Source organism: Malaclemys terrapin, chromosome 17, assembly GCF_027887155.1.
Source record: "Malaclemys terrapin pileata isolate rMalTer1 chromosome 17, rMalTer1.hap1, whole genome shotgun sequence".
Classification (NCBI taxonomy): domain Eukaryota; kingdom Metazoa; phylum Chordata; order Testudines; family Emydidae; genus Malaclemys; species Malaclemys terrapin.
Window position 1 is genome coordinate 12,365,757 of NC_071521.1, and position 22,742 is coordinate 12,388,498.

Sequence of the window (22,742 nt, forward strand, 5' to 3'; positions counted from 1 at the left end):
CGGCTGGTGAAATTAAAGGTTACTGATTAAAAGCTAACCCTTCTTAGCGTACCCTTACCTCACAAGAGACTGCATCAGTCGTCAAGGACTGAATGGGAAGCTGCAGCTTCTGTGAGGGCCACTTGGTGAGCGCTACAAGGGACATGATGTAATTGCCAGCGCTTTCCCCTACTTACAAGTGGGGCAAGCAAGGCTGAGAGCCTAAGAGTGAAATTCTGGCCCCATTGAAATCAATGGCAAAATGCTCCTTGACATCAGTGGGGCCAGAATTTCACCCAATAAGATTTGTTCTGTGACAGATGGAGCCAGTGTCAAAGATGGGATTAGAATGCTGGACTGCTGGGCTCAGCCTCTTTTGCTTAGACCAGGTCTCTCTCCATGTAAAATAAAAGGGGGTTTGCAAAACCTTATAGCAGCAGAAAGGGAAAAAAAATCACTGAAAACAATTTTTTAAATGTCACTAATCTTTTGGGTTTTAAGTATCAGGGGGTAGCCGTGTTAGTTTGTATCTACAAAAACAACAAGGAGTCTGGTGGCATCTTAAAGACTAACAGATTTATTTGGGCATAAGCTTTCGTGAGTAAAAACCTCACTTCTTCGGATGCATAGAGACACTCACGAAAGCTTATGCCCAAATAAATCTGTTAGTCTTTAAGGTGCCACCAGACTCCTTGTTGCTTTTGGGTTTTGTAAATCCAAGTGGTGCTATTGTCCTAGCCCTGGAGAACCCAAACGAGCTATTGACCGTAACCAAAAAAGAAAATGACCTGCCTATTTTCACTGTCCAACTGAGTGAGTTGTAAGAACTAAATAAGCAGTAACTTAGTTTGGTTTATGGTTGTTGCAGTTGCAATAACTTAAGTAGTTTTATCATCTTATTAATCTAGGTATCGTGGGTATTGCTAAGGCAGCTATCACCAAGGTTTCTAAGTGCCACATACCTTATGTGAAGTATGTGTTTATTTAAAATGTTTGCGTTCCAGGAGCACCTCACGAAAAATAAATCTTGTTTCATGACTTGCCCAAGGAGACAAGCAGGCAGACAATCAAACCCCTGTGTTTTTCAGAGGCCTCTGAATCCGAAACCTTCCTGCACCATCAGATGGTGCTTAGGGCAGGAAAAGGTGCTACCATCCCTGTCTAGCCCGGGTTGCTGCTGGCATGTCCTCTATGTTGTTAAGTCCCATAAATTACAGCTTATGGGGGGTCACTGGGCCATATAAGCCTTCCCACCGTGTCAAGGTGAAGGCCCCAGGGAAGGTTTCAGAAGCCTAGACGCGCAATATGATATAGGACACTTTGGATGGGCTTTTTTCAAAGGCCTGCACTGAACACAATACCAGTCACCATTTCAGGGTTTTTTCCATTGGCAAGGGCACCCTTAGATACACGTCAAAAATATCAGTCACGCCATGTGGACCTGCATTTCAAGGAACCAAAGGACCAGGACATGAACAATGCAGGACAAAGCGCATTGCTAAGGTAGCGCACCCCACAATGGTCTATTGATGGGACCATGCCATAGCTGCTACACAAATAATCAAACATTTGTATCACAGCATATGAGACTTTGTGTGCCTTTTGTTTCTGAAACATAGCCACGTTGCATCCTCTATGGCCATGATATAGTAATGGGCCAGCAAGCACCAAATAAGGTCCATCACTTACACCAAAAGCTGAGTGATCACTTTAGGCTGGCGCTGTTACTGGGACAGAGCACGTGATCCATTTGGCTGGAGCTGTGATCCCAAAAGGTTAAAAAAAAATGTACTTTTAAACTGCAGTGCCTGGCCCTGAAGCACAGCGCACATACTGACCTAATTTCTTTTTTTACGCATTAGCCCTTTGCAAGCCAAGCTGGCCCTGTTAGGTACTTTAAACGCTGATTAACAGCAGATGGGCACGTTGTGCAGCTGGGTTATCAGTGCACAGACAAGGTGCACGCTTGCCCTATGGGCTACGGTTTGGGAGGGGGCTGAATTTTGGCCCAAAGGGTTGTCGCTACATTTGCAAACCTTGCGTGTGAACCCCGACCAACTTTGACGATGGGCATCTAGCCGGCATGCCAGTGCAGGCTGCAAGCCTCGCCCTTGTCCATCGCTGAGGGCCTTGAGTCTTTGGGGCTGGGGGAGGGGGTGATAGTGGAGAAGGAGCCCCTGCAAAGCACATGCCCTGCGGCCAGCCCAGGTTGCAAAGGGCATCTCTTGGCTGGCTCCCCTTTCCCTGTAGGCTGCTGCCCTCTGCTGAGCCACCTCCCTGCAGCAGCCCCCTTCGGCCGCTAGAGGGACTCTTAGCAGCAGCCTGTGCGGAAGCGGTTTCCGTTTCCTGTGCGCCGCCCGCCGGGAGGGGCCCCGTGCAGGTAGGAGCGCGCGCCCCGGGCCCAGGCTGGAGCAGGGACCGCAGCGCAGGGCGGGCTGGGGGAGGGGCACCCGTGGAGCCGGGGTGGGGGGCTGACTGGCCCCGGGTACTAAGGGGGAAGTGGGGACTGGAACTGAGCCCGGCCTGTCCCCTCCCCCCGGGGGTGGGGGCGGTTCTCAGGCGCCACTTCGGGCTTAGGCAGGAATCTTGTGTCTCTCTGGTGCAGCGGTGTGCAATGGCATACACGTGTGTGCGACAGTGTGCAATGGCAGGGGGGTGGGTGCAAATAACGTGTGGGTGCAGCGGTGTGCAATGGCAGGGGGGTGGGTGCAAATAACGTGTGGGTACAGCGGTGTGCAATGGCAGGGGGGTGGGTGCAAATAACGTGTGGGTGCAGCACTGTGCAATGGTAGGTAGGGGTGTGTGTGTGTGCGCACAGCACTGTGCAATGGCGGGGTGTGTGTGTGCAAGTGGCCTGTGTGGGTACAGCAGTGTGCAGTGACACACACGTGTGTGTGTGTGCAAATAGCATGTGTGGGTGCAGCAGTGTGCAATGGCAGGCGTGTGTGTGTGCTGTTGCTGGCTGCAGGGTCTGGTACTTGGCAGGGGCATGATTAGCTTTATGGCGTGTTGGTCACATCCCCTATTGCAATGCCTGGTAGCTGCACTGTGGCAGGTGCTGCTGGTGGCCCTGAGCACTGAATAAAGGCAAGCTGCTGCGTTTAGTGAGAGATCCCACAGAGAGCCACCCTGCCTCCAAAAGGAAGTTTATGCCCCTACAAATGGCAAGTGGTCATTGAGTCACCTGGCTTGTACCCTGGGACCTGTGTGAGGGCCCCTGGTGTGTATGATCGGGTGGAGCTGGTTGGGAAGCCTACATATGCGTGTGTGCATGCATGTAAACAGGGTATGAAATTAAATTTCCCAGCCAGCTGGGTGCTCCTGTGCTGTGCATGGTCCTGTTTCAAGTGGAGGGAGGTGTTAATTGCTTGATTCCACTCTTACAAGTTCATCATTTGCATCAGGTGAATTAAGCACCAGGTGACTGCTGTGGTAACCTTGTGGTATCTTGATGTTCTTGTTATTCCGCAGGTGGTGGTATTCATTTATTATTTTTATTGTGGTAGTAACCAGCAGCTCCAGTCAGGATCAGGGCCCCAGGGTGCCAGGCCTTGCACAGCCACAGCCACACCCTCAAAAGACAGTCCCTGCCCTAAAGAATTTACAGTATTACACGCCAATCCTCCGAAGCTTTATGCCTGTGCTTAACTTTATGCATTGTGAATAGTCAATGGAATTACTGCACATGCCTAGGTCTTAGTAGGGTCAGGGTCATAGCAGAAGAGTCAGAAATTAAATCTTTGTTGAAAGCAACATACAGTCAGGCTAAAATCATATTTCAAAGAAACAGAGCGAGGAGTTCCTTCCTCTGGTTACTAATGACACTTAAAATGATTGAAACCAAAAAAAATCTAATTTACTTCTGTCTATCGTTTTGGTTATTTTTACGTTTTGTATTTAGACCATGAAAATAGACCAGTTGCTTTAATGTTTTGGTTCTTCTGTATTAACCCATGAAACAATGCAGGGAATTTTTTTTTTTTTTTAATTTTAAAAAAATTGTTTGAATTTAAAGGGGCATGACCTAGATAGGAGCCAAACTTTTAAAATGTGTAAGGAGTGGGGGAAGCCCTCCAGTTTTTCTAAAAACCTAAGACCAACATGGCTTGTACAAATTAAAAGGGAAAAAATCCAGTGAAAACAGTTGCTTCTAAACAAATACACCTCTACCCCGCTATAACGTGACCCGATATAATACGAATTCGGATATAACGCGGTAAAGCAGTGCGCGGGGGGGCAGGGCTGCGCACTCTGGTGGATCAAAGCAAGTTCGATATAACGCGGTTTCACCTATAACGCAGTAAGATTTTTTGGCTCCCAAGGACAGCGTTATATCAGGGTAGAGGTGTAGATACTTCTCTGCAGAGATTCCAACTCTACCCCACAGAGAACCTGACAGTGAAATTGACTAAACAATAGTAGAGGTGACTTTGTTGATTCCCATTGTCTACACTGGGAGAAATGCAAAAAGTAAACAAAGAAACTAAATAGTGATGACTTAAATCAGATCCTTACAATCCTTTCATTTTTAAAAAGCTTACGCTGTTTAGGTTCTTATATCATGCTCAGCAGTACGAAATCCGAGCACCTAATGTGTTACTAGTAACAGCAAAAAGTGTTTTGTTTGCAACATTATGATTTTTTAAGTTCAGTGTAGTTAATGGTTTTTGAAACGCCTATGGAGTGTTTCTGTTTATAGCAGGTGTTGAGAACACTTCTGAAAAAACAGAACCAAGACTCCCTGATCATTGTGTCTAACTATTCTATTGATTAAAATTAGGCCACATCTAAATTAGGAAATATTGTTAGATTTTAAAACATATTAGTCAATGTGTTTTAACTAATACGAATTTTAAATAGGGCTTTGGTCCTAGCGTAGACAGGACAACTCGTGTTTAAAAACATGTTACCTGGTCATGGTTAACCCTCAACTCCCCTTATTTATCCGAGTCTACCCTTCGTGAGACCTTCTCGCTAGGTTTGTGTGAAAAAGATTTTTCAGTTCACTGGCAGTTTTTAAAAAAAATGTTTTGGGTCAAACTGAAGACTTTTTTTCAGCAAATTTAAAAGTAAAATTAATTTGTTTCAGGTCAAACAAATCATTTTGTTTTGACAAAACTGAAACATTGTTTTGATTGACCATTTTTAAACATTGTTGATTGTTTTGAATAAAATTAAAGGACACTTTGAAACAAAAAGTTGTTTCAAACTGAAACACTTTGAAAATATTGAAACAAAAGTATTTTGATTTTTTTCCAGAATTGTTTAATGTTTTTTTTCCAATCCAAAACAATCGGCTGAAACCAACACGAATTCGCTAAATGTTTTGGTGTCACCGAATCGTCATTTTTTGCCCAGCTCTATATCTGATGCTCTCCTTCCAGAAACCTGTAACTGATCCGTGTTTGAACATCTGTCTGATTTCAGGGAGAAAAGAAGAATCCATCTCTGGTGCTTGAGACTAACGGATATTCTGGATAATCTCTGAATAGAAGAGCACAATGCCTTTCTTGCATGGCTTCCGCAGGATCATTTTTGAGTATCAGCCGTTGGTAGATGAGATCTTGGGATGTTTGGGGATACAGGATCCTGAAAAGCAGGAAACTCTAGAGAGGTAACAAATTTCAAGACTCTGGTGGCCTTTACTCAGTGTTTTTTGTTTGTTTGTTTTTAAAGTAAGTCACAAACTGAAGGATTAAATAAGTGGTTGTGGGTTACTCTAAGCTTATCTCCACAGAAGTTCCTCTGAATAGCTGTGTTGTATCTAATTAACCCTCTAAATTGTTATCGTTGTTTGTATTACAGTAGCATGTGGAGGTCAGACCTGAAATCAGGGCCCCACTGTTGTATAGGCATGTTGTAAGAGGCGGTCCCTGCCCCAATGAGTTTACAATTTAAATAGACAAGACATACAAGAAGTGGACGAGGAAGCAGAGAGGTGAAATGACTTGCCCAAGGTCACCTGGCAGGTCCAGTGGCAGAGCTGGGACAAGAACCCAGGTGTCCTAAGGCCCAGTCCAGTGGGCTAGCTGGTGCGCTCTCCCTGAATCACTGACTGTACCATCAGAGGCCTCTGCTGTAGAAAGCTGGATGCTAATGTTGGATGTGGGTGCCAAGAAGATTTGGGGAGCCCTTTCATAGAGAGGAGCCAATTGTTTACACAGGGGTTAAAAGGCCGATTACGGTGTTCCCCAGAACCTGCAGAGAGGGGCGGTTTAACCCTTGAGAGAGACCTTCCCTGATAGTCTGTTGACCTGGAGCGAACTCTTGCCATAGGAACTAAGGGGACTTCTCTCAGGCTGCTGACACTTAATTCTGAGCAAATAAAACCTCCCCCGATGGTCAGACCCTAAATGAGAGCAGGGCGCAATGCACCGAGGGGGCGGCGGGCTCCCGCAACACAAGACTGGAGCGATAGGAGGGCAGGACACCCGCAGAGACCATTATTGGCCCAATTCCCTTTTCCAACGCACATCCCAGGAGAAATGCTGGAGCTCTAACAATGGGCCACTTTTCTGTGTCTCACGCCCCAGCTGCCTAGCTGAAGACAGCAGCAAATTCTCGGTCCTCAACAAGCTGTTGGAGAGAGAGACCCAGTCCCCGTTCTACCAAGAAGGCGTGAGCTACTCCTTGCTGAAGGTAGCTGAACTCGGGCTGGTGCCTGCAGCTGAAATCCTCCTGCAGAACGGGGCCAATCTTATCTTTGAAGGTAAATCTGGGGGAGATGATGCATTCTAAGCACCCCCCCGTTCCTGATGCAAACAGGCTCCGCAGGCGGCGGAGAGGGAGGGAGGGAAGGGCCGTTTGTGGGCTGGCCGATGGATTGGAGCCACGACGCAGCGTCCTGGATCTGAATCGAGGTCCCAAGCCCTGCCCCTTCCTCATTGGGCTGGTCGTTCCCGAATTAACCTGTCTGAGGCGTGGAGCAGTGTTAGATGTGTTATGAGCTTTGGAAGAAGCCAACGCCCAACCGCCTTCCATCAGAGGGAAGATCAGTGAGCTGGGTGGGATCATAGGATAGTCCACATTCCCCTCCAAACCCCCTTCAGGGGGTAATAAAATTGGTCCTTTGCTGTCTGTCTCCGAAGACCTTCCCTGCCCCCCTCCCTCACAATGGATTGATTTTTTTCCCCCCCTGAACACTTAAGCCAGGGAGAGGATGCTGCATTGCCTTTTTTTTAGCAATGTTAATGAAAATGCAATTGCTGGCACTGGGCCTGGTCTCTCCCGTCGTTCCTTGGTGCTTTTCTCTGAGCCAACTTCGAAATGCAGTGTGCTAGTGGTCTGGGCATTGCAGGAAGCCGGTTAGTGCCTTTAGGTTTAAATCCTAGGTAGGAACGTGCTGGCTTCCCAGGGCGCAAGCACCAGCGTGGTTCCAGGGAAACAGGAAAACGTTAGGCCAGAATCTGACGACACCACTTTGGTTTTACCAACTCGTGGGGCAGGCGACGCGCTAGTGCCGTGGTTTGTCTGGCAGTCGCTGTAGCACAGAGGACACTGCAGGGGGACTGCATGGCTCAGGGGCGAGTAATGGGCTCTGTGGCCCCCTCACCTTTAGGTTGCCAGTTCAAATCCACCAACACTGACAACAAGCTGTTACCGACTGGTGGCTGCTTGTGTGAGATGAGCAAGGTGGGGTTCCAGCCAGTTCAGTGGTCACATCAGACACCCGTGTTGCCAGTCCCAACAGTGAGCACAAGGATGCGAGCCCCCAGGATTAAACCATCCCTTCAGCTCAGGATGGAGGCATGCTGGCTGGTCTGTGCCGGCTAGCTTGTCCTAAGCGTGGCAGTGCTGTACCTGGGTAGCGAACGCCAGGCTCCAGGGCTGCACGTCCGGCCTCGCTCAGCAATGCTCCTTGCATTAGCTTTGTGGGGTAGCACATGGCCTGTTTAATAGGGTGAAGGGTTTAAAACACTGCAGAACCCAACACTGACTCGTCTGTTCAGCCCGTGGTCAGAGAAACCCTCCCTCCCGGCAGTGGCTGGGCTTTTGTGACATCACCCCCGGAATGCTGGCTGTGCTCCCGCAGGGTGGCTGGGTTTAAACAGCCGGCCCCGGGATCTGGGGAGCAGCCAGCTGTTGGGAAGGGGGTGGGGATGGGGGGAACTGGGCCATGAATTGCTTCCCTTGCAGGCCCAGCCGCACCAGGGCTGCAGTGACAAGCAGTGAGTCTCTTGTCCATCCATTCACCCCTCCCCCCAGCCTTGCTGCCAGGGAGGCGGTTGGGGCCTGCCTGTGGGTTGCAGAGCTTGTAGGGGATGCCGGCTGCCCCACTGCCACAAAAGCAGGGCTGCGGCCTGCCAGAAAGGGGCTGGGAGGGAGTTGGCTCTTCTGATCCAGCTGCTGGAGGCTTAGGGCCAGCTTGTTCAGCGGCCTAGAGCCGAGGCCCGCACAATGGCAGAGCCTGGGCCGTCAATAGCTTAGCTTCAGCCCAGCCCTCCCTGTCATTCCTCCAAGCCAAGCAGGATCCCAGCCCCTTCCCATGCTCTCAGCGCCGTCTGGGGAGCTGGACTCTCCGAACCCAGCTGCTTTGGGTTATTCTGCCTGCTCGGGGACTGTTTCATCTTTTTTGGAGGGCGTCTTTAGTCCTGGAACTCCCTGACGTGTTGTTCGGTCTGGCCCTAGATCCCGTCACCTATTACACTGCTCTGCACATCGCTGTTCTCCGAAACCAGCCGGACATGGTGGAGCTGCTAGTGCGCCGCGGGGCGGACATTAACCGGAGAGATCGGGTATGGAAAGCACCCGCCTTAGACGCAGGGTTAAAGGATCGGACCTCTCCTAGGTTTATGGTACTGATAACGCCTCCTGAGAGAGCTGGGCCTGTGAATTCCTTTGCAGAGAGCACAGGCAGAGAGGGATCCAGAGTGATGCCTGCTTAGCTCATCTCCCTGTATCTTTAACGTCTTGGGCTGCTCGGGTCCAGGTGGAGCATTGCATGCTGGGACTCTTAGTTTGCACAGGCTGCACGTCAGTAATGAGGCCTGGCTGCAGTCAGTCCTTTGCATGTCCTGCCCCGTTGCGCTAGCGCTGATGGGAGGAACCTCCGCGCCTCCCTTCTGGCCGTACGAGCCCTGCTTTTCACCTGCTAAAGCGGAAGATCATTGGCTTTTTTTCGTTGTTGTTGTTGTCTTCCTCCCCACAGATTCACGAGAGCAGCCCCCTGGACCTCGCCAGTGAGGAGCCCGAGCGGCTGCCATGTTTGCGGCATCTCCTGGAACTTGGTGCCGACGTCAACGCAGCTGACAAAAATGGTCTGTGCCCCTTTCCATCCTACATCAAGAGTTAATTTCCCCCCCCAGCTCCTGGTGCACTTGATTCCCACGCAGAAAGCAACCGTTGGTATGTGTAGCAAATAGAATGGGCAGACAGCGTGGTCTAGTTAGAGCAGGGGACTGGGAGGCAGGACACCTGGGTTCTTTTGCCTAGGCTGTTAAATTTGGTTCTGGATTTCTGAATCGCCCAGTGCTCAGCCCGTTTTAGAAGTAGGAACCACCTGTGGAAATTCAGATCCAGGTTAAGACCTTCAAACCCTACCGGCGTTCAGGGGCATTGGCAGCTCTAGGACAGACAAGACAGGCAGGTATTTAACCACATTCAAACATGGTGGGTCTCAGCCCTGCTTTAGCACTGCAGTGTAGCAGAGCTCAGACTACCTGGCATTGCTAGTCGCTGGCGCCTTCTGGCTAGCACGCTTAATTCCTGCCCACAGCAGTCTGGGCTAGTGCCACTCGTGCTGTAACATGCTTGCAGTTGCCCTACTGTGCTCAGGGGCTAATGGACGAGTCACAATGTCTGGTGCTCCCCCTGGTGACTCTAAAGCAGTAGTGCGCTAACACGCACTAGCCCCAAGTGGGGTTGCCAACGGCGGGTGGGGGAGAGTGAACAATGGAGGGATGGGAGATGCAGTGAGCCGGGCAGGGTCTCGGGGAAGGGGTGGGGCAAGGATGTTGAGGTTTGTGTGATTAGACAGTTGGCAACCCAATCCCTAAGGCTGTGTGTGCTCCCGCTGCTGCATCCTTGTGCAGTTTGAATAGCTCACTAAGGAGATGCATTCTTTTTTCTCCTTCAAGGCAGAGCTATATGCAGAGTGTTCCCCTCCATACTGTCACGGTTCGTGGACAGGGGCAGCCCCAAAAGGGACCCTTCCTCGAAGTCATCCTGATGTAATGCTCCCCCCCCCCCCCCCCCCCCGTTTTACGCTCTTCTCCCCAGGAAAGACAGCTTTGCTGCATGCCCTGGGCAGCAGTGATGGAGTTCAGATCCACAACACCGAAAACATCCGGCTCCTGTTGGAAGGAGGTGAGGACAACCGAGCAGCTGTTGGCTCACTTCCCTGTAAAGACCGAGCGCTCGTTCAGGCAGGGCCTGTCTGTTCTGTGTTGGTACAGCACCGAGCACCATGGTCTATGCCGGGGTTCCTAGGTGCTACCACAATGCAAACAAATAATGTAACATTTGGCACTGGCCTGTCCTCCCTGCAATAGTCCAAGCTGGAGCTTTGTCTCTCCTGATTCACCTGCCCCCAAATGCAATAACTCACAGCTTCACGCTTTCTGGTTCATGTCTGATAGTCCTAAAAGCTCATGCTTCAGCCTGCAGGGGTCAGGCAGAGATCGCCCTTCCCACCGTATTCTGGAGTTTGTTTGGTCTCCTCCCTTTGAAGTATGAGGGATGACCACGGCTGGAGATAGGACATTCAATGAGGAGGGCCAGGGCTTTCAGGTAGCCCCATACCAGCCAGCCAAGCAGGGCTGAGACCCACCATACCTCTCTCTGAGGTGCTTGGCTGGCTGGTTCTTGCTCCCATGCTCTGGGTCTTAACTGATCGCCATGTGGGATCAGTCGGGAGGGGATTTTCCCCCAGGTCTGACTAGCAATGCCCGTGGGGTTTTTTTTGCCTGTCTCTGCAGCGTGGGGTATGGGTTGCTTGCCAAGATCAGCTGGGTATATCTAGCTTAATCAGTTCTTCTACAGGGGCCCGGCATTGGTGCACATCAGTCCCCCCATCCTCTGCCTGCGACATAATATTGGTCTAATGTCTGTGGTTGGGTTTAGCATGCGGGTGCTGGGGCCTGTGATATACAGGTCAGACCAGATGATCTCGTGGTGCCCTCTGACCTTACACTCAATGACAGCTTCACTCTTAAGAGTATTTGTCACTGTCTGGATGAAACCCTTGTATTGGTCGCACTGTGAACCCTCGGTGGAGATTGTTTTAACTGGCAGCACAGGTTGGTGCAGAGAGATGCTGTCCCTCCAGGTGAAACAGTCACAGTCGCTACTGTGCGCTCCATCAAAGCCCCATCAACTCCCGAAATGGCAGGCAGAGGAGGGTTGGAGATGCGTGACAATGGAGCTGCAGTTCAGAGGAGAGGTACCATGTGCTGTGACACATACCTGCACGTGCTCTTCGGTGTCAGCCCCCTGTTCTAGGGAGTCGGTGTCCATTGCAGCATCTGACCATAGCTCCCCCTTTTGTCTCTGGCTTCAGGAGCAGACGTGAAGGCCACCACGAAAGATGGCGACACCGTCTTCACCTGCATCATCTTCCTGCTTGGTGAGACAGTGGGCGGGGACAAAGAGGAGGTGCGAATGATCAACCGCTTCTGCTTCCGGGTCACCCAGCTGCTGATGGCCCATGGCGCTGACCCCAGCGAGTGCCCAGCCCACGAGTCCCTCACGCACATCTGCCTCAAGAGCTTCAAGCTCCACTTCCCCCTCCTGCGCTTCCTGCTGGAGTCTGGGGCCTCCTACAATTGCTCCCTCCACGGCCCCTCGTGCTGGTCAGGCTTTCACATAGTCTTTGAGAGGCTGTGCTCTCACCTCAGCAGCTCAGAAGACGACAGCTTCTCCGCTGACCTCCTGCAGAAAGCAGAAACTGTCCTAGAGCTCATGGTGGCCAGCTCGCAGATCCCCAAACTGCCCAGCAACTTTGACATCAACTCCACCAGCTGCAGGTTCCAGGGGGAGAAGATCAAGGCCCTTTTCTACTCCCTGAAGCAGCTGCAGCACTCACCGCAGGCCCTGAAACATCTCTGCAGGGTGTACATCCGGCAGCGCCTCAAACCGTGGCCAGTGGATGTGAAGATCAAGGCACTTCCTCTTCCCGACAGGCTAAAGTGGTATCTCCTCATAGACCACGGCAACGCCAGTGAGGAGGACATCTGAGCCAGGCAGGGGGAAGACCTGGAATCCTCACTCCAGTCCCTCCCCAAACACTCTGGTGACTTGGTTTCCCCACCTGGAAGAGCAAGAGGTTCCTTATGGTCCAGACCAGCTTCCTCCACTGCCAGCCAGTGCTTTGTTTGATCACGCTGTCCACAAATACCGCTGCAGGGCCGGTGCACTTAGGCGCCGCATGGGCCTGGCTTCTCTGGGAAGGGACACCCCCAACAGCATGTTACCTGAATCCCAATGAAGTGTGATTCGGGGTGGGAGGGTAGAGGGATAAGTGGGTTGGGCTGGTGATCTGGACTTTGTGCCTTTACAAGTGATGAGTGCTGGTAGAAAGGCTGCTTTGCATGGACGTACAGGAAACGCCTGCCTGGAGTTGGGACCATGAGCCCGGTCTGAGGAGCAGAAACCAGAGTAGAGACTCAGGCGATGCTCCCCCTAGGTTGTCCCACTGCATGTGCCATGCTGTTTGAATAAGGCCGAGGAACAACCCTTCCCCCTCTCCCTTATCCGCCCGCCAGTCTCCGGCCGCGCACTGAGTGCGGGAATGGCTGAAGCGGTGTCTTAGACGAATGGCTGCTTCTAACGCTGCTGCCTCTGGGGAGTGCGGCCTGGGCAGGAAGAAGCCTCAGGCAGCTAAGGGAAAACGTTCAGCGAGCGCCTCCTCCTCCCGTCTCCTCGGGAAGCTATGCGGGAGGTTTCCCCTCAGGCCAGGCCCAAGTGCAGGCGGTGCTGGCCGAGGGATTGATGGCCTTTCGCCAGCCCCCTCTGCGCAGAGCCTTGAGCAGGCTTGGCTCTCCCAACACTTGGAAAGCAGGAGATGTGGCTCTTTGCAGCATGGGCCACATGCCAGAGGAGCAACTAAATTCACACAGGATTTCCAAGAGCCATATCAATGTCGACACACTCCTCTCGCAACAGCTTGTCCACCTGTTGTACCACCTGCCAGGACTAAACGAAGAGCAGAGAGGTTAGCATTCTCGTCTCTCTTTCCCCCAGGCATCTGCCAAGCACTTGGGGTAAAGGCTGGTGCCCCTGTGAGCCGGGTGGGCCTTGGGCTCAGAGAAACATTTACAAATGAGAGGGAAGCGGCAGGGCTGGGCGCAGCACCTGAATCTCTAGCTCAGGGCTTTGCAATCTGCTGATACTGCAAGTGGAGGGCGGCACCTTTGTGGCAAGAGGAAACGATTGGCTTGTGAAATGAAGTGCTCAGGGGCTATTGGAGGAGATAGTAGGAACAGTGCTAACATGGGGCCTGGTTGTGGATTCCCAGGCCAGGCCATCCTTTCAGCTTAGACTAGCAGCAAGTTATTCCCGGCTCCTATAGTTGTGGGGTTTCTAGTGCAGCTCTCCACGCTGCTGCCTGCGCCACTCAGTGCCTTGGGTGTGGTGGACAAGTCTACTAGAGCAGAGGAGCCCCTAACCTTGTTTCCAGCCTAGGCTTCACTGACCTTCCCCATGAGGCCGTGTCTTGGGCTGGAGGTGCCGCCTCCTGGAGGCTGTGCACCTTGGCCAGAGGAGCACGCTTCTTGCAGCACTCCCTTGTTTTCTTCGCCCTGCTAAACCCTAGGTGTGATCTCAGCCTGGGGCTGCAGAGACGAAAGGCCAAGTCACAGCACCATCCACTGAGGGCAGGTTTCCCTCCAGCGTGTTAATTACCTTAAGTGCCAAAGCCAAACAGCTGCTAAGCCAGTCTCACCCCTGGGAGAAAAAGCCAAAGCTCCAGTGAGGAAATCCAGTGTGATTCGCCTCCGATTACCAGCTAGGCATGAAATGCCTTCACGGATCTGGGGCTAACATTGCAGCTGGGTACAACATGAGGCTCTTCCTCCCCAGCCATCACCTCCACCCATTTGTTAACACTCACAGCAGGGCAAGAACATGAAATTCACCCTCCTGCCAAAACACATCCACCTGCTGTCTCCCCCCTCTACCCCCACCCCAAACACTTCACAGGAGCAGCTGACAATCATATTGACAAATGGGAGTAAAATGAAACACTGTGCCAGTGTCTTGCTGAGCTCAAGCCATTAAACATGTCCTATTGTCATAGAAAATGGCTGCTTGTTTCCTTTGGGGCAGAGGGGGGGTTCCCCAGGGGCTCAGCAGCTGGGACCTACCTGTCCCTTAGGGGGATGAAGACTTAACGGCAGCACTCTTTAGTGGGTGCGAGGCTAGTCGCCCAGCTGTCAGTAAGTGGGTAACACTGAGGGGCCAGGCCCCGTGGAATCATTCCTTATTTTCAATGAGAGATGGAACAAAGGAGGCAGTGATCACCTGCACACATCTTTGACCCTGGGACTAGGTGTAGGACTTGATTTTGAGCTGGATGAAAAGTATAAAACTGGCATAACCCCAAATGCTGCTGACTCCCAGGATTTACATTGCTAGCGGCAGTAGAGAGATGCCAGATTTACACTAGACTGCGACCAGAATCTGAAAAAGAAATCGGGCTCAGCTGTTTGTTTACAGGGCGGACAGAATGAAAACACCTAAGTTACCCAGAGCTGGGGGGGGGGGGGGGAAAGAGCCTTCGCATTGTCAAAGCCTGGCCCTGCAGGCAGGACGCCAACATTTTATTCCCAGTTCTGTACTGGGCACTTGATCACATCACTTACCTGCATGCTGGTTGCACGAGAGGGATCTTCCCCTCCTCCCAGCCAGCGGGGGACTTGCTGCTGGCAGCCCAGTAAGGGCTGTGCATAAAAAGGTACTAACGCTGTCAAGCAGTGAAGTCAGGCGCCATAGACTGTTACTGTGCTGGTCCATGGCCCTACCCAAAACAGAGCAGCCACTGGGCCTGCTCTCCCCCCCTTGGGTTAATCAAGAGGGCGGCTAATTTCCCAAGAGGGGCACTGAAATAAGGGAGGGTGCCCCTTTGGAGCTGAATTCCTGCCTAAGTACCACGGTTGCTCTCTCCAACACAGGCCGACTCAGCAGCAGGTCCCAGGGGCTAAGGCAGCCGCTTGTTCCAGGTTAAATGGTGGGGGGTTGGTTAAAGTACAGAAGCCCAGAATGGGCTGCCCTGGGCTGGCCGGGTTTGTCCACGCAGTGACGTAGCGCAGGGCAAGCCAGGGTGCAAATCGAAAGCTAGCGAGCGCCAGAGTCGCAGCCTGGCTTGCACTAAGTCACCATGCAGACAAGCCCTGAACTCCCCCCCGAGCTACTCCACCAGTCAGCGTTTCCCTGTGGGCTGCTGCTCAGCGGTCACGCGCCGAGCGGTAACGGAGGGGAAGTTGCTACGGCGGGGGTGGTGTGCGAGGCCTGGCGCAGGCTCCCACCCTGAAATGCTAGAACAGCCCTGTAAGATGGCCTGCCTGCCTGGAGCAAGCGGGATGCAGCAGTCCAGAGCCAGGCTGTAGCCCTTACCCTGACCCGGGCTGTGCTTGCTTGGAACAAGCTCACTCAGGAAGTGGCAAATACTTCCTAGCCTGTAATTCTACAACGGGCACCAGCAGTGGGGGGCCAGCCTACCCGCACAACCCCCGTTCTGGGCGAGGGGCCAGCGCTGGATTTGGAGTCTCTGGTAATGGGTACTTGGCTACAGCAACATTATTTTTAAAATCCTTTAGGGTGAGAGATTTCCTTTCTCCTGGACATGAGAGCACAACCCCAATTCAACTGTCCAACAGGTACAGCAGGCAAGCTGGTCCCAGCTGAGGTTGGGTATTAACCCTGGGAAGGGGGCACTGGCCTCTCAACCCCTACGCCTCCCACCCCCGCACAGATAAATATGGATTTAGTCAAATCTTGAAAAAGTTTTTGCTCTGAAAAACTTCCCGCGATTCCATGAAGAGACTAATGATTTTGCTATTACTACTGATTTTGCGGAAGATACAACAGTGATGGGCAGCCATATAAAACCCCACGATAGCCCCAGAGCTTCTTTTCTTCCTCCCCTTGGGAAGATCTGCTCCATCCTGAGGAAATGGCATAGATCTTGGAGAGAGGCCAAACAAACAAAATCACCCCTTTTCCATCACTGTAAGCGAGCCCCAGCATCTACCCCTCTCTGCCTTTGTGACAGATTTCACGTCCCAGGAACCTACAACCTCCTGCCTCAGACTGGTTTTGGGAAGGCAGCAAGAAACGCCTTGCTGAACTGACCCCAGAGGAGGGTTAGGAACAGCGAAGTAGTGAGCTGGAGCAGGAGCCAGTGAGTTCTACCCCGCATCTCCTCCTGGCTCCCTTGCAGCAGGGAGAGCTGGCGCTGCGGCCTCCTCCGCGCGCCCTGACCTGGGTTCAGGCCTAGCGCACACAGCATCGTCTGGCGGCAGGCAAACAAACCAAGGCAGGGTAGTTGCAGGGTACTCTGCCTCTCGTACCCCCATCTGGTGCAGCATCAAGGCTTTTCCTCTCTAGGGAGCCTCCAGCCTGGGTAGGTGGCGTGGGCGTGTTTAAGCAGAGTCTGTGTACAGAGATGCAACAGCAGGAGAGTGTATTTGGCAGCTGTCTTTTCTCACAAACAGCAGCAACGCAGAAGACCCACCCCGATCTTTCCAGCCAGCCCCAGCAGGGTTATTCAGGACACCCCACCCCACCCTGAATTTTAACCATGAAGTGTCTGGACCACACGATAGGTGTCCTCCTGATCCCCCCAGAAGGGGCCTGCTGGGCTGGTCCTGGCACAGTGGTACCTCTTGGTAAACAGCCTCTCCCAGCCCGGGTTCATCTCATGGCAAACGTATAGACGTGGTAGATTTCGTCGGGGAAGTTCTCTTGCCTTTCTTCAGCCAGGAGATTGAGGCCTGCGCGCCGGACAATCATCCGCACCACGTCCAGGTCCCGGCACACACTGCTGTCCACATCGTCCATGATGACTCCCTCCTGGGCCATGTTGTCCTTGATGACGACAATGCCATTGGGGCGCAGGCCAACCTTGCATCTCTTCAGGAAGTCAGACAGGTGGTCATCAGTCAGGTGTCCTGGCGAGGGGAGAAGCACACGAGCGTTAGCAGGGACCATGGAGAACACAGACCAGTTATGAGCATGGGACCAGTATAGGAAGGGCCGAGTACTGCTGTATCTGTGTGGGGAACAGCTGGTGTTCTGTTGATCCACCCCTAGACGGGTGTGCAGGTCAGTTCTGCAGATCATAGCATCACCTAATGGATTAAGGTAAGCTGTCCTACCTGCCCTCCTCAGGTAACTCTCACACCAGCCAGTGCATAGCCTCAGTACAAGGGAACATAAGAAGGCTGGGGACAGCAGAACTGAATGGGCCTTTTCCATATGGCAGAGGTTCTCTTACCTATTACCCACTGGATCCAGATGACGTCATAGGAGTTGGGCTCAGGGCTGAAGTCCTGCAGGCCACAGCAGAAGTAGTTCCTCACGCGCCTGCCCTCTTCTCCCAGATAGGTCCTCGCCTTGGTCAGGAAGTCCTCGGTCACATCCACCATGTCCACTGCTTTGAAGAGAGGCAACAGCAGCCTCTTGGTGATCCTGCCGATCCCAGCCCCACAGTCCAGGGCGCAGGCGGTTCCCGTCCTGTTAGGACCATCCTGAAATGAAAGTGAAAATGAGGGACAGGAGAGACGTAACCCTGCCAAGAGGAACCTCAAAGCTCACGAGCTACAACAGAGGGACGTGGCAATTGGCGCTGGGAACTGGACCTTGGCAATGCCAGCTGAGGGCCTCTTTCGTCGTAGAGCAGCACGGTCAGCGGCACTACAAGCTGCCCTCATGTTGCCCGGCAGAGAGGAGATCCGCTCCAATAGGGAGTGGGGGGCTCAGTCTCCACGGGTTATTCTACCTGTGGCCTCTCAGCTGAGATGCCAACAAGGGAGTTTCCCGCCCCCCATATTCACAGGCCGCATGGACACCTGGTTGCTACAGGTATTGAACTGAGATCATTTCCCAGCGGGCAGAGGTTTGGGGTTGGCTTCATGTGGCGCGATCAGCCAGACATCAGGACCACTCACAAATCCCCCTTTAACAGTGGGCGTGGATGACCAGCTAGGCCTTGAAGGCACTGGACAGCCAAAGGAAAGAGACAACGGTCCATCTTCCCCTGTGCAGAACGGTCAGGTCGCTAGACAGAGAGCTATGGAAAGCTGGGGGGTGGGAGAGAGCCACTCAGCAGGTGTTTGGAGCATGGTGGACATCCACCCACAGTTAAAGGACAAGCTGTAGGACACCTTCGCCCCTCCCCAGACGGATCCAGACCACCTACCCGAAGGAACTTAAGCAGGAATTTTTTGGAGCTGTTGATGTCAATGCTGGAGATGTGGCCGTACCCACCCAGCATGCCGTCCACCGTGGGCGGCACATCCTTCCAGTATTTCTCAGCCTTGGAATAAAATTCCATCTCATCCTCCACCACCTCGCTTGTCATGCTGCTGAGTGGAATTGCCCCCTGGGTTAGGGATTTACCCCGCTCCTCAAAAGAGAGGAAAAGAAAACAAAGCTACGTCAGCCTGCCAGATGCAAAAAGTCACTTTGCGCCAAGAGCAGCACAATTCATGGAGACCAACAGGGCAACGTATCGTCAGGCCCTGTCTACAAGCCGCCAGTGTTCATACCACCTGGGCCCATTCTGAACAGGGTTAAATGAGAAGAGTTTAACCACCGTGTTGTCCATGGTGTTCTCAATTGCAGGAGCAGCAGGAGGGCCTGGTTAATTTCACTTTACGGCTACTTGAGAAAGTTTGGGGCTGTGGCAAAAGGAGTGGCGCAACCTGCAAGCTCCGTGTACAAGTACTGCACTGGCTTACAAGCTGCCGCCTTCCCCTCTGCAGCTATCAGGCCAGGGTTTCCCTTTCTTTTTTTCCCCCAATTAATATTGATGCCTGGGACACCACCCCCCTCATTAAGGAAGGTTTCCTACCAACCACTCGCAAACAGCTTCTCCCATCCCAGAAGCCCTGACAACTTCTCTCCCTTCCTGGCATCTGCTCTCTTCAAATCTATACGTGGGTTTGCCCTCTGTTCTTGGAGCTTCCATCCGTCAAGTGTTTGCAAATCCATTTCAGCCTCCTTTTAAGAGCTCGCAGCCAGACGATACATACGGAGCTCTGCTAACCTTTCCTCCAAGTCATCCCTTCCTGCCCTTCTCGTTGACAGGGTGAGATTCTGGGCAGCATCTTGGGGCTTTATGCCACTTTTGCATCCTTCCAATCCTGGGCTCTTCACGGAGCCGCCCGACGAGCCACAGCACGGCATAGAATCTCTGCAGCTCCCAACACGCCCCCCCATCCCCAGCACATGCCCAGCTGCAGGGCTTGTGAGGGAGTCCTTGCAAGGCGGCCTTTAAAGCGGATTTCTGCTTGGGCTGCACTGACGGAAGTCTCCCCCCAGCCAGATGCAGGTTTTTAGGACCCTTCAGCGCCCATCTGGCCCTTTTATGCACCGTGAAGAGGCAGGCGCGGGGACGATGACCTCACCCCCAGTATCTATCTGGCAGGGACGGGCCCAGAACTGAATGCAACATCCCAGGTGCAGTCACACCATAACCACACGGTCATAACCCTGCTCCATGATGTGCATTTTCAGAGGCTGATCTCTCATTTTCACTCACAATTCCCTTCCTACCCCTGCCTGAAAGCCTTATGAGAGTTACCATTTTATAGATTACATGTTTATCTAGGTTGACACCCCATCAATCACCCCCAATTATATCCAGGGTAGCTAAAAGTTATTCTAAGCACCTACCTGAAGACCGTAAATTTCAGTCATGACCATAAGTTGGACGCTTGGCAATATAATAAAGTCAAGGTATAATCAGGAATACAAGCTGTAAATTCCTAAAGTCATCTCATAATTCAAACCACTGAGGACTTGATTCAGTGCGCTGAGGATTAAAAACTAGATTTAACGTGGCCAAAGGGTAAATTCAAGGACTCCAAACACCTTTACAGCGAAAGAAACAGATGGTTTCATGGACTAAATTTCCTGAGAAATATAAAAATCTTTTCAAGGGTAGCCTAAAGAGCTTCCAGTACCCTGGCAGGATTTTAAACAGCAACAGAGAGGGAACAAAATAAAAAGTATCCAGAAACTAATAGCTCAGGGAGGTGGTAACAGGTTATGGGAAGTCTCACCTTGATCACCAGCTCGAATCCAGCTTGGGTTGCTAATGATGAAAAGCAGATCCCTGTTCTATGGCCTGTGTGGAAATAAAGGGCTAGGTGTCAGTCCAGTGGCTGTAGCGCACATGCAAATTCAATACCGCCAGTGTAAGCGATTAGCTACCATCTCAGCAAGGAACCAGAGAGACTGAGTGTCTCTCTCTAACCTGCAGGGGGCTCCTGCACATCAATGCGGAGGCACCTTCGGGTTTGTGATCTTGATGCCTGCACTATTCCTGTTGTGGGGATCTCAGCGGGTGTCAGTCATCAGGGCAGCCACACATGACAGATGTTAGCTATGCCCCTCAAGGCACAACTGGAAGGGGCTCAAATACTATGGGGATGAGGGCAATGTAAGAACCTATAGAATAGGGCCGTCAGCCCTGCACCTTTCATCAGCAGTAAATTCCCTTTAAAGACACTTACGATGCAATGCAACAAAATACTCACACTTGTTCCCTGATCGGGGGGGCGAGGAGTATTGGGTTCTATGCCCCAATTTAAACCTTCCTTTGAGGACTTGAGTTGGGCAAATTTCACTGCCCGGAGAGGGACACAATCCCATGCTCTAAAAAAAAAAAATAATGGAGATATCCCATCTCCTAGAACTGGAAGGGACCTTGAAAGGTCATCGAGTCCAGCCCCCTGCTTTCACTAGCAGGACCAAGTACTGATTTTGCCCCAGATTCCCAAGTGGCCCCCTCAAGGATTGAACTCACAACCCTGGGTTTAGCAGGCCAATGCTCAAACCACTGAGCTATCCCTCCCCCTCTAGGTGTCCCTAAGCCTCTGACTGCCAGATGCTGGGACTGGAGGACAGGAGATGGATCACTGGATAATTGCCCTGTTCTGTTCATTCCCTCTGAAGCATCTGGCATTAGCCACTGTCGGAAGACAGGATACTGGGCTAGATGGACCATTGACCTGACCCCTTACGGGCATTCTTGCGTTCTTATGGACCGGAAAAGGGTTGTGGCAACCCTTCACAGAGGAGGCGGCAATATTCCAGTGGGACATCGGCACTTTAAGGGCTTGTCTACACTACAAATGCTGTGCTGGTAACACCAGCGAATCTAGCTTGAGTTGCTAGTGACCAAAAGCTAAAAGCCGTCTAATGGAGACGCAGCTTCTACTGACAAAACTTCTTTCGCTGGCATAGTTACCCCACTTCCCTGGACAACGTAAGTTACACTGGCAGAGGGATTCTTTGCACACACACTAGGGCTTTTGCCAGCACAGCTCCGTCAGGCAGAGAGCGTGATCGTTTTCCCCGCACTCCTGGCGGACATAACTATGTTGGCAAAACTTTGTCCCGTGGACCAGGCCTAAGAGAAAGGACCAGGTCCACAGAAGAAGCACTGGGAGTTCGTTTTGCCCTTGGTAGGTTAGGACCTTACCCTGCTCCATGTGAAATTAACAAGATCAGGTACGTAGGGAAACAAAGACACTTGAGCACAACTCAGAGATACTGGTGTTAAACTGAGGAGAATTTAGGTGGTTTTTTTTTTTTTTTTTTTTAGGATCCACTGCTCAGATCTGCCCCCGAATCACTGCAGGGATTGGGGCCCCTCTCTGCGTGCCTCCTTGCTCAGGCTGATGGGAAGAGGGAGTATCAGTGTTTGGAGGCCTGTGTCTGATTCCCAAAAGAAGTAAAGAAAGATGCCCAAGTCATTGCTGCCTGGTCCCCAGTGAGCTCCCACAACAAGCCCTCCTCCTAAGGACCTTCCCTCCTCTTGGCATCCACGCAGGCATTTCACAAGCATACGGGACACCTGAGAGTGCCAGGAGCGCAGGTGACAACTGTGGCAGCCAGCAGCTTCCTCCTGGGACGCTGCTCTGGTGCTGTCATGTGAAACTGGCGGCCCAAAGCCAAAGGGCGGGTCCTGCAGCCGGGCTCCTATCTCCAGGGCCCCTATCTCCAGCTGTCAGGCCAAAGAATGCACTCTGCACTAGACCCCAGCAGCCAGCACTCCAGTCACATGAGCATGCAGGAGTGTGACAGAATCCGCTAAATATACATCTGCTGCCTCTTTGCATGCCAGGGTAGTTCCAGGTTTCCAACCAGACGAGCACCGAATATACTCTATACCCAGACGGTGCCAGCAATCCCAGGGCAGAGAACATGGAACCACATCTTCCCTGCTATTGGTCAAAATCCTGCCTACAACAGGGTGTAAGTCCGGGCAGGGTCTGGCCAAGTGGACCCACGTCTGCCCTAGGGGCTTTCACTCTTGCAGCTACCCCAGTGGCTAAAATCCCAGCCTAGGCAAGACCCAAGAGTTCAACGTTTCAGTACATGGCTCTCAGAAAGACCAACCAAGTGGTGCTTCACCTGAAGAAGCGCCTGACTTGGCATGCCAGAGGCATTTGCATGATGCTGTTTTGTTACGTGCCCTCACCGGTCAGAGGAGTCACTGCACTCTCAGGAGAGAGCGGATTTGTTCTACCTTCCTACCGCAGTAAGAGTCAGATTGAAACACTGAACCCCCTTGAACCACTCTCTTCTGGAGGGTA

At 52.1% G+C, this 22,742-nt stretch overlaps 2 protein-coding genes across 9 annotated transcripts in view; one reads left to right on the forward strand and one right to left on the reverse strand.

Annotated features, from left to right (window-relative positions):
- Positions 1 to 14,216, forward strand: part of ASB6 (ankyrin repeat and SOCS box containing 6) — a 61,055-nt gene extending 46,839 nt beyond the window's left edge. Inside the window, exons 1-7 of one of the 4 annotated variants that reach the window (XM_054007825.1) lie at positions 2,326 to 2,359; positions 5,407 to 5,593; positions 6,513 to 6,688; positions 8,608 to 8,714; positions 9,128 to 9,236; positions 10,198 to 10,284; positions 11,477 to 14,216. In XM_054007825.1, coding sequence (XP_053863800.1) covers positions 5,481 to 5,593; positions 6,513 to 6,688; positions 8,608 to 8,714; positions 9,128 to 9,236; positions 10,198 to 10,284; positions 11,477 to 12,153 — 1,269 coding nt within the window. In that variant the 5' untranslated portion in view covers positions 2,326 to 2,359; positions 5,407 to 5,480 and the 3' untranslated portion in view covers positions 12,154 to 14,216. Of the gene's footprint in view, positions 1 to 2,325; positions 2,360 to 3,391; positions 6,689 to 8,607; positions 8,715 to 9,127; positions 9,237 to 10,197; positions 10,285 to 11,476 lie in introns of those variants that run through there. The other 3 variants (XM_054007826.1, XM_054007824.1, XM_054007823.1) reach the window with 3 other exon arrangements.
- A 2,364-nt stretch (positions 14,217 to 16,580) lies between these two features.
- Positions 16,581 to 22,742, reverse strand: part of NTMT1 (N-terminal Xaa-Pro-Lys N-methyltransferase 1) — an 85,428-nt gene continuing 79,266 nt past the window's right edge. For 2 of the 5 annotated variants that reach the window (XM_054007829.1, XM_054007828.1), the window contains exons 2-5: positions 20,202 to 20,266; positions 18,335 to 18,541; positions 17,411 to 17,663; positions 16,581 to 17,084 (exon numbers count right to left, since the gene is read on the reverse strand). In XM_054007829.1, coding sequence (XP_053863804.1) covers positions 16,828 to 17,084; positions 17,411 to 17,663; positions 18,335 to 18,496 — 672 coding nt within the window. In that variant the 5' untranslated portion in view covers positions 18,497 to 18,541; positions 20,202 to 20,266 and the 3' untranslated portion in view covers positions 16,581 to 16,827. Of the gene's footprint in view, positions 17,085 to 17,410; positions 17,664 to 18,334; positions 18,542 to 20,201; positions 20,267 to 22,742 lie in introns of those variants that run through there. The other 3 variants (XM_054007830.1, XM_054007832.1, XM_054007831.1) reach the window with 3 other exon arrangements.